This window comes from Myotis yumanensis, unplaced genomic scaffold (assembly GCF_028538775.1).
Source record: "Myotis yumanensis isolate MYYU_CA2020_CCGP unplaced genomic scaffold, mMyoYum1.0.hap1 SCAF_17, whole genome shotgun sequence".
In the NCBI taxonomy this organism is placed as follows: Eukaryota; Metazoa; Chordata; class Mammalia; order Chiroptera; family Vespertilionidae; genus Myotis; species Myotis yumanensis.
Window position 1 is genome coordinate 33,162,732 of NW_027223768.1, and position 10,393 is coordinate 33,173,124.

Below are 10,393 nucleotides of genomic sequence, written 5' to 3' on the forward strand. Positions count from 1 at the left end.
AATGTAAAGTGTAGCCCTAACCAGTTTGGCTCGGTGGATGGAGCATCTGCCTGTGGACTGAAGGATCCCAGGTTCGAATATGGTCAAGGGCACATGCCCAGGTTGCAGGCTTGATGCCCAGTGTGGGGCATGCAGGAGGCAGCTGATCAATGATTCTCTATCATCACTATGTTTCTATCTCTCCCTTCCTCTCTGAAATCAATAAAAATCTATTTTTAAAAAATGTAAAGTGTATACGGTCAAAGGCATTGAGGATAGAATCATATATTCTGGAGGAAGTAAGTCTGTGAGCAAGAATAAATTCAGCAAATCCAGAAGCAACAACTACTTCTGCCAGAAGCACACTGTAACCTTGATGCCGGGAAGAATGAATCCCGCAGAGGCCTGTGAGATGGAGGAACGGATCGTTTCCCTTCCCAAAGAATGAACGACCCGCACCTACCTTTGGTGGGCACGCCAATCCAGTTGAGGTAACGTGTGAGTTTCTTGGACACATAGGTCTTGCCCCGGGCTGGCAAGCCAATCATAACAATGAGCGTCGGGGAGTTGGTCATGTAGGATGCCCACGCTAGAGAGAAAGGAGACAGACCAGAGCTAAATGACTAGGGCCCAAGTCAGGTGCGTGCACAGGGCTAGCGACTTCATAGCTAGAGTCTTGTTTAATCCTCAAACACCTCAGTGAGACAAGGGTCCAGGAAGACTGGGAAGGCAAACTGAAGACTTATCAAGGCAAACCCTCCTGAAAGAGTAGAAGAGTCATGTAGGTTTTCAGAAAGACCCCAAAACATGAAGACATGTTTTCCCCACATGCCCAAGGTCTCAGAGGTACCCGAGGTGGAAAGAGATAGAAAGACAGTAAGGTGGCACCCTGCTCAACGCAAGGATGATATAGCTTCGAAGGACGGTCTTATGTCTAGAGATCCTGTTTAGAACTGAGCAGCCGCCTAGAATAGGTCCAACAGAGTGTCTAGGCTGATATCTCATCTATCCCTTCAGAGCCATGGGCAAGAATTAGCTTGCCCACCACAAAAAGAGCCGGGCTTCAAGTTGTTTTGGCCTTGCACTCGGGACATGAGCTTAAGCCAGAATGTCTAAACCACCAGTGAGATTAGACTGCGGAAAAGCCTACTTGACCAGGTTCCGACTAGACCTCAGGAAACTTCAATAAAGCTTAGCCCACAAGGGCATCACAGCCAGCCTGCCTCAATGGCCCACAAGAAAGCAAGACAATTTAGAAGCAGGAACAGTCATTGGTTCGGGCTTCCTCAGGAAACTTATTTCAGGAATACTCATTTACATACTCACTGGACAGGTGAGGCAAACTAGATATTCAGAGTCAGCCAGGTGACTTGCCTATGGACACACACTAAGACAGGGAAGAGCTGGTACTAGAGTCCGGATTTCGTGCTTCCTCGGTGGCTTTTCTCCTTAAAAAGGGCCTGTGATTTCTCATCAGCTTGCCCATAGGATCTGGCTCCTCTCTGCCCATCCTGCTGGTAGAGGAGTGGTGGGTGAGGGCCCCGTACTGCTGCCAACCACTTCCCGAGGGCCAAGACCCGAAGGAGGTCATCTGGGAGGCTCGGGCTCTGTGGGCTCCTCTAAGGGCACAGGGACGGGAGAGGGAAAGAACCAACTGCCTTCACTTCCCAGCACTGCTTTCCAGAGGGTGCCCTGCAAGTCGTTGCCGCTGCTCTACCCTGGGACAAGGGGACCCCATAAGGCTAAGAAACCATTCTGTAAAATCAGGGTACTTGGCTGGAAAAGTCATCATTTTTCTTCGGGGAAAGGAATGTCAAAAGAGCTCAATGGAGAAGTGGGCAGAAGGGCCCGGGTAGAGAACAGACCTCGGAAGGAAGAGAGTTTCCTAGGGGTGTTTGGCAAGAAGTACATGGAAGCCAAGGAGTGGCCCAAGTGGTGAGGGAGGGGTAGGCTCAGGGTCAGAGGGCTTGGCACATAGCCAATTCCTGGCCCTGGGCACCGGAAGTGATTTTCATCTCTCATCAAATCTGCAGCACGAAAGCAAGAGAACTCAACCCAGCATCCTCAGCTGATGTTCATCCCTGACCCCTGACCCCTGACAGGCAGATCTATCTCCCTGGGATCAGCTGCCCCGGGGATTTCAGTATTTAAATCCTCCTGAGTCTTCACTTTCTCCAGCTCAGCGCCTCGCTCTTCTCCATCCCCCGTGATCTGGCTCATTACCTGCACTTCCAGGCCTGCTTTGTCCACACCTTCCAGCCCATTAGGCACTTCCCCAAAGGCCCTGTTACCTCCCTAATGCTGAAAATAAACTGATGCTTGGGAGCTGCTCTGAAGCCAAGGAAGGAACCAGCTGCTCTATGTAAACCAAACTGGACGGAGGGCTCGGAACAAAAGAAAACAAGGGTCACTAATGTCTCCCCACAGTGGCCCCCAGTACCACACCACCTGCCTCTGCCCACAACCCACCCACACACATCTGCCGCAACCAGGGCTTCTCATTTTCCACACTTCCTGTCTCAAACTGCCACATTAGCAGAACCAGGAACAGACTGTCCTGCCTGTTAAAAAACACCCCACCTTAATTTTCAGTAGTAGACACTTCATGCTGATTAATTTCAGAGACAATGTAACACACCCATGGGCATATCATGGAAAGCTGTTTCAATCTTGAAAGCCTTTTCTATCATCTTTACATGAGGTTTAACTCACTTTCTCAATCTTTCACTTATTTTCCTTTCATGAACACACTCATGGAAATGAGGAAATGGGGGCTTGGTGACTTCCCTCCTATAGACAGAAAAACTCAAGCTCAGAGAAAAACAGCATGGCCCACAGTAGAGAGTCAATCAAGATCAGGGCTCTGACCAGACTCCTGGTTTCATGGCCACCCATTCAGTCCCAGCCTCCACTCCTGTCAGCACCTGAGCAAGGAGTCATGTGGTAAACACAACTAAGCTTTCTAATCCGATCCTGAAGGGTGGTCCGGAAGGCCACTGGTTCCCAGCCTTTTCATGATCAAGGTCTTCTTCACTACTTGTCCTAAGTAGAGCCAACATTTTTGAAATATGCTGCCCATTAAAGTGTGCTTCATTAGTAATATCTTCTTTTTACTCATCAGAAGTCATAAAACTGACAATTATCGCCTTCTATTTGACTGATAGGCATGAAATACCCAAACTGCTAAGAAAGTTGTTTTGCTAATCAGTGCAGCTATCCTATATAATCCTATATAATAAAAGGCTAATATGCAAATGGACTGAACGGCAGAAAGACTGGTTGCTATGACACGCACTGACCACCAGGGGCAGACGCTCAATGCAGGAGCTCATGGCTGGAGAGCGCAGCCACAGTGGCGGGAGCCTCTCCCACCTCCGTGGCAGCACTAAGGATCTCTGACTGCTCGCTTAGGCCCGCTCCTTGTGGGGAGCTAGCTTAGGCCTGCGAAGCCATCAGTCGGACATCCCCCGAGGGCTCCCGGACTGCAAAAGGGCGCAGGCCGGGCTGAGGGACCTCCCCTCCAAGTGCATGGATTTCGTGCACCAGGCCTCTAGTAGGTAATAATGCCCAAGTACCATCAATTACTTTGAAATATTAAAACAGTTTACAATACAGAACTTTGTAGGACAGTCATGCTGATCAACATTTTAAATGTATCTATCTTTTCTTCTATTATTTCTATAGAAAAGTTGCTAGCACAAACATGCAAAGGTGTGTGTGTGTGTGTGTGCAAGGATGCTCACTGCAGTCTTGTTTGTGATAGTGGAAAACTGGAAACAGAAATGTCCATCAGGGGGAGGACTGACATATCCATACAATGCAATACTGTGCAGAATGAGGTAAATCTGGATTTACTGACATGGAAGAAAATGTCCAAAATATAGCAAGCTTAAAAGGTGCGGGGGAGGTAGATAATGGCAGCAGAACCAAACGTGTACAGCGTGAACCTTTTTTTCTTTAATAGGACACACCAGAATGAGTTGTTAGAAAGAAGCAAACTTAACAGGGACAGGAGAAACTGTGGGAGATTTTTTACTTTTCACTTTCTTTCTGTACTGTTTGAATATTTCATGAACATGTGCTGCTTTTGTCATTAGGGAAAAGTATACATGGGAATTTGTCTGTTCCCGACCTGCTCAAAATAGTAAAGAATAGATGAAACGAAGAAAGAAAAGCATGTAGACCTCCCCCCACACACTACTGCTTTCACAGAGCCCTGACAGCAGTCCTCCGAGCACCCTAAAGGCACCTCAGCCATCACCCCACCCCTGGAGCAGCTGACGTCCCAGGAAGGTTCCTTTGGAGGCTTTGGTTCCCTAAAGTAATCCTCCAATCCTCAGCTCAGTCACTTCATAGAGTCCAAGTCAGCCAGCACAGGTGTAATTAGCACCGAGGGGATAATGGCTGAGCTATTAATAAAGGAACTGCTGGGTATGAACACTGAGCAGCCAGGGGAGCCCGTTACAAGATGCAGACAAATAACAGAGAAAAAGGAAATGAATTAACACATATTCTCATGACTGTATTTCTCCTTTGACCGTAAGGGTTTCATAGTCCAACCGGAAGGGAGAAGAGATGAGGCAAATGAAGGACAGGGGCTTTAGGACAACCCAAATGCTTCCAGTGGGGCAGAGGGTAGAGCTTCGAGAGGAGGATCAGAGCCCAAACCAGGAATGAAGAGCCCAGAGGGCTAGAAACCTGAGATTACTGTTTCTTGGCTAATCAGAAGCCTTCAGGGCAGAAAATTTGCCAAGAGTCAGGAAGGCAGATAGGAGATTCCTTTGGAGAATAAAGCAGAGCCAGGACTGACACTGGGCATTCACTGTGCAGGGTCAGAGGCTCCCACAGGTATCAGCTCCTCCCCACACATGTACCAGCTCTCTGTGCCCTGGTGAATCAAGTGCACCTCTCTTTAGAATGTGCATCCACACCCCAAAACCTGGGTTACAATACTGTCAAATAAGAGGAGAAAATATTCTTGACTGAAAATATAATTCTTCACGGGGTTCTTTTAAACAGAGAGCTCCCATCAGAGCATTTAGACCACAATTCAATTTAGATGTTTCAAGAATAAACACAACATGCAAATAGAACTGCCAGTAAAAATAATACACCTAGCTACGTGCCCAACACTCTTCTAAGTGCTTTCCTATATTTACTCATTTAATTCTCGCAACACTGGGGGGGCGGAGGGGAGACATGCTATTAGTATCCTAATTTTACAAAGGGGGTAAGCAACTTGTTCAAGAGCACACAAGTATTAAATCCCAGATTCAAACACAGAGGTTCTTACTCTAGAGCAGCGGTTCTCAACCTGTGGGTCACGACCCCTTTGGGGGTCGAATGACCCTTTCACAGGGGTCGCCTAAGACCAACAGAAAACACATATAATTACATATTGTTTTTGTGATTAATCACTGTGCTTTAATTATGTTCAATTTGTAACAATGAAAATACATCCTGCATATCAGATATTTACATGACGATTCATAACAGTAGCAAAATTACAGTTAAGAAGTAGCAACGAAAAAATAATTTTATGGCTGGGGGTCACCACAACATGAGGAACTGTATTAAAGGGTCGCAGCATTAGGAAGGTTGAGAACCACTGCTCTAGAGGCTGCCCTAAAAACAGCCCGCAGTACCTAGGTTTCTGCCCTGGCAGAGAAAGGAGACCCTAACCAGCGAAGTATGCCAACACCAGTATCACATCCAAACCACCTGCCCCTGCTACAACCCAAAACCCAGCAAGCCTCATGGGCGCCGGGTGAAGAGATTATCATCATTAATCCTGAGACTGAAAAGGGTATGACATCAAGGTCGAGACTCTGGGGAAAGCTTTGAACATGAGATGATTCCAGGTCTCATGCTGCCTGGCTGTTTCCACCTGCCAATATATATATAACCACTGAAGCGAGAAGACTGACTGCGGGCAAGATGCAATCTGGATGCTGGGGGAAGGACTGGCATTCCTTAGGTTCCCAAGACATCTGGGGCCCAAGACTTCTGGACCTACTGACCCTCTGCACTGTTGAGGTCTATAATGATGCTTAGGACCGCAATTGCTTCATCGCTCTGCAATCCCACCTGCCATCTCTGTCTAAATAACTAGCATTAAAAAACTCTGGTGGCCAAAACCGGTTTGGCTCAATGGATAGAGCGTCGGCCTGCGGACTGAAGGGTCCCAGGTTCGATTCCGGTCAAGGGCATGTACCTGGGTTGCAGGCACCTCCCCAGTGGGAGGTGTGCAGGAGGCAGCTGATCGATGTTTCTCACTCATCGATGTTTCTAACTCTCTATCTCTCTCCCTTCCTCTCTGTAAAATAATCAATAAAATATATTTTAAAAAAAACAAAAAAAAAACTCCGGTGAAACCTCGTCCCCAAAGGAATGAATCTGTAGGGAACATAATTTGCAAAGTTCAAAGGCTAAACCTGTGAGAAAGTAAGGTGCCCAAGACACAGAGAAAAGTCTAATGTCAGGGCTGGTTCCAGGGAGGGCTGTAGCAATGGGTTCCTACTTGCAATTTCTCCAATGAGCAGCACCCTCCCAAAAGGTAGCCCAAGAAAAGCAAGGGAAACTGTTCACAATGTCAGCCCCAGGTAATTCCTGCACATAGTCCCTCCCAGTGTGTACTACTAATGCTTGCCCTAGCTTTTAGCCTGCAGCGTGCAGATACTCCCAGGAGACAGACTCAGGTGAAGAGAGCAGTAAGAAAATGCTGGGCTCCACCCGCAGGCTAGCCCCAAGGACAGACACTTCACCGAGTCTAGTTTTTCTTCCCTTGGTAGACTTTGTTTTCAATTCCCATGTCAAAGAATTACTTCTCACTCCCACCAAGCAGCAAAGTCTCGGATGACAACTGTATTCCCAAGATAAAATTCTGGGAGAGTGCAACCCTCTTTTTTGCCAGAACTTACAACATATCTTCTTGGACAGTCGAAGATTGGAGGCTGTGGTTTGATTGCTGCTATTGTTCTGTTCTGAGGAAGATGCAGTATCCTCAGACATGGCGGCACTTCAGAGGTCTGGGAGGGACAAAAGGAATGTAAGGGAGGGAAGGAAGAAGACGTCCTTCAAAACACTCAGTGAAGAATGGATCCCTGAGGTATCAGTGAAAGAGTCCAGCCCTCCTTCTCCCAGTTAATAGCTACATGCCCTAGGACAGCGGTTCTCAACCTGTGGGTCGAGACCCCTTTGACGGTCAAACAACCCTTTCAACAGGGGTCGCCTAAGACCATCCTGCATATCAAATATTTACATTACGATTCATAACAGTAGACATATTACAGTTATGAAGTAGCAACGAAAATAATTTTATGGTTGGGTCACAACATGAGGATCTGTACTTAAAGGGCCAGAAGGTTGAGAACCACTGCCCTAGGGATAAGGCGTGAACCCAGAGCCCTCAGAGTTTCCTTGTCTACATACAAATAGAGCACTAGAATCTTGCGTTTATAATACTGATTTAGGAGTAACATTCACATAAATTATCGCCTTCACTCTTTCCAATATTCCTGTAATAAGGCAGATTTTACTACCATTTATTACTCCTTCCCATTTTACAGATTGAAAAACTGAGGTCAATCAAATTTTGTGGCTCATTCAAGTCCTTGCTGACCTCAAATTCCAGTTTAAGAATCTGGGGAGAGTAGTGGCAGCAGGTGGGGGGTGGGGTGGTTGTGAACAGATAAAGTTCACTATCACAAACAAATGGCAGTCCAATGGTAGGACTCCGTCCTGGAAAAAAAAAATGAGAAAGTGGGAAAATATCAAATGTGTTCCCTTAAGGCAAAACTGTAACTGGACAGACACCCCATTTCCAGCACGTCACCATTTCTCCTCTGGCGCTCTTATTCTCCAGCCCTTGCTCTGCACCGTCTCCCCATCTGACCCCGGGACAAGGTCTATAGAAGGAACACGGGGGCACAAAAGAGGCGGTAAATGACTTCCTCAAGGTCATCTACAGAATAAGGGTATGCAAACACCTAAGGTGTAATCAGATCAGTTCAAACTGGGGTGGGAGAGCCCCCGTGCTCACTCCCCAAACCCAGACAAGCAATTCGTGAGGAAGGACGGTCCTATGGCTTTAAGGACCTGGCACTGGCTGTGCTCCCACTGACCACGCAAATCCTCCAACCCAGACACCTGCTGCGATCCAAGTCCCTGAAGGTCCGCACTCCGGGCTGCGTCTCGGGGCCGGCACTTCCCCGAAACAGCAGGGCACCTTCGTCTCGCACCTCATCCGGGTGTACGCAGTCCCCCTCCTCCCGCCCTCCCAGCCTCTTGCAGGCGCAGTGCAGCTGTCGCTCACCCGGTGATCCCCAAGATCCCTCCCGGCAGCGACCCCGGCAGCTCCCCGGTAACGAAGCAGACACCAGCCCACACCCGGCGGCCTGGGGCCCGGCACACCAGTCATTCGCAATTCAAGTGCCCCCGCCTGGCTCCACCCACCCCCACGTTGGTCCTCACCTGGAGAGAATCTTCGACCAATCGGCGCCCGCAGACTCCAGGGGGCGGGGCTCCAGGAGGACTCGCTGACGCAGGCTCCCCGGGGAGGACGGCGCTGTGAAGGGGAAAGAGAGCACGTTCCCAAGTTTCCCCGCACCGTGGAGGTTGGTTGCATCGTTGCTCGGCAACTAAGAAGGCTGGGGGCGGGGTTTGTGGAAAGCTGCGTCTTTTTTGCATACTCTCGCGAGAGTGGACGGAGCCGTCTGGAGAGGGTGTGACTTTGAAGACACAACTTTGGGGAGGTTAACCCTTTCCGCCTTGAGTCTCCGTGCTTGAGCTGGTTACCTAAGGCTTGCAGCGGTTCTCAACCTGTGGGTCGCGACCCCTCTGGCTGTCCAACGACCCTTTCACAGGGGTCGCCTAAGACCATCCTGCATCTCAGATATTTACATTACGATTCATAACAGTAGCAACATTACAGTTAGGAAGTAGCCACGAAAATAATTTTATGGTTGGGTCACAACATGAGGAACTGTATTTAAAGGGCCAGAAGGTTGAGAACCACTGGCTTAGGGTGTTTGCATATCTTTCTCATAGGCCAGACTTTCTAAATTAAGAAAACCAACTCATTGCTGTGCCCTGAGCTTCTCTGGGCCCATCCGCATATGCCAGTGGACGTCTACCACCTGCATCACCCCCTCCGACCGCCCACACTATGCCTTCTGCTCGGGTCATCTTAAAGAACCAAAGAGGAAAACGGCTCCAGCAGGAAAACGGGTCCTGAACGGCGTGAAAAGACTCAAAGGTTACACGTAACTTACGCAGAGGTGGAGGTGTTTGCAGGGGAGGTGAGTTTGCACATCTCAAGGACACTTTCCACGTGCGCTTGACGCTCGATTCTGTTGATAAACTTCCTCCTCGCAGGTCTGGGCTTACTGCTCTAAGGGGATGGAAAACGAACAATGAGTGTGGATTTCTTGCAAGAGAGGTAAACTCAGAGATGTCTTATTTCCCCTTCGGCTGGGGGTTGAAGTCTTCCTTCAAACATCTCATAGTGAAGCCCTATTACAACGCTCAGTCTATGATAGTTGCCCTCTGTAACTTTATCCATTCGGCAGGCATTGACTGAGCATTTATTTGCTGGACACAGCCGTCGGTTCTAGGGATGCAGGGTTGAAAGGGGTCACATAACCTCGCATTATCACGTTGCTGTGAAGTTCAGGGGTTATGGGTCCTTGACACCCCACCCTCTCTTCCGATCACAGTGCTTGTCACACGGAAGGCAGGAAGGGAACCAGCTTCCTGTTTGTATACTCGGGGCCTGAGCTGGAATGTGGGTGACACACACAAGTCCTCCTCGTGCCTTCTCCGCATGCTGCCACCCCCTCCCTGCAGGTGGCAATTGCCCTGGGGCCGAGGGCAGTGGCACAGCCTGAGTCTGACCTCATACTGAGCTTTCTGATGTGGCCAATGGACGTTTGCAGGTGACAGTCTCCTGCAGGTGGAGAGGCCAGTCACCCCTCAACTTCAGTGAGTCAATGTTTGCCGCCGCCATGAGTCTATTCCTGCGCCCCTGGTTATTTTCGGCCGGTCCCTTGACTCACTGACCATGCTTGGCATTCATTCGCGTGCTGAACCATGATTCTCTTTCTCCCGGTGTAGTTCGCAAGCCCCAATTTAATAATTCCCGACCTCAAGTAAGTGCAAGACGACATTCCAATGTACTGGATTCAGGAACTCCTTCCCCGCCCTCTCGCCTTGAGCATATATGCGGCCGATTTCGAGGGCACCTCACTCGACCTACAGGTAGCAAGACCTTTTGTTCTTTAGAAATACTGATACATCTTCACCCTTCGGCTCCCGAAGAGGCGGGAGGAGTGGGAAGTTAGCTGTCCCTTTAAGAGAACTCGCTCTGCTTCAAGGGCTGAAACGAAGCTGCGCCCAAGTATCGCGAAAACGGTGG

At 48.9% G+C, this 10,393-nt stretch overlaps 1 protein-coding gene across 8 annotated transcripts in view; it reads right to left on the reverse strand.

The window, feature by feature from the left end:
- PFKFB2 (6-phosphofructo-2-kinase/fructose-2,6-biphosphatase 2) overlaps positions 1–10,276 on the reverse strand; it is a 29,052-nt gene extending 18,776 nt beyond the window's left edge. For 2 of the 8 annotated variants that reach the window (XM_070397407.1, XM_070397399.1), the window contains exons 1-5: positions 9,874–10,276; positions 9,252–9,370; positions 8,452–8,545; positions 6,900–7,007; positions 443–568 (exon numbers count right to left, since the gene is read on the reverse strand). In XM_070397407.1, coding sequence (XP_070253508.1) covers positions 443–568; positions 6,900–6,990 — 217 coding nt within the window. In that variant the 5' untranslated portion in view covers positions 6,991–7,007; positions 8,452–8,545; positions 9,252–9,370; positions 9,874–10,276. Of the gene's footprint in view, positions 1–442; positions 569–6,899; positions 7,008–7,600; positions 7,685–8,293; positions 8,391–8,451; positions 8,546–9,251; positions 9,371–9,873 lie in introns of those variants that run through there. The other 6 variants (XM_070397406.1, XM_070397405.1, XM_070397403.1 and 3 more) reach the window with 5 other exon arrangements.
- Positions 10,277–10,393: the final 117 nt, after the last annotated feature.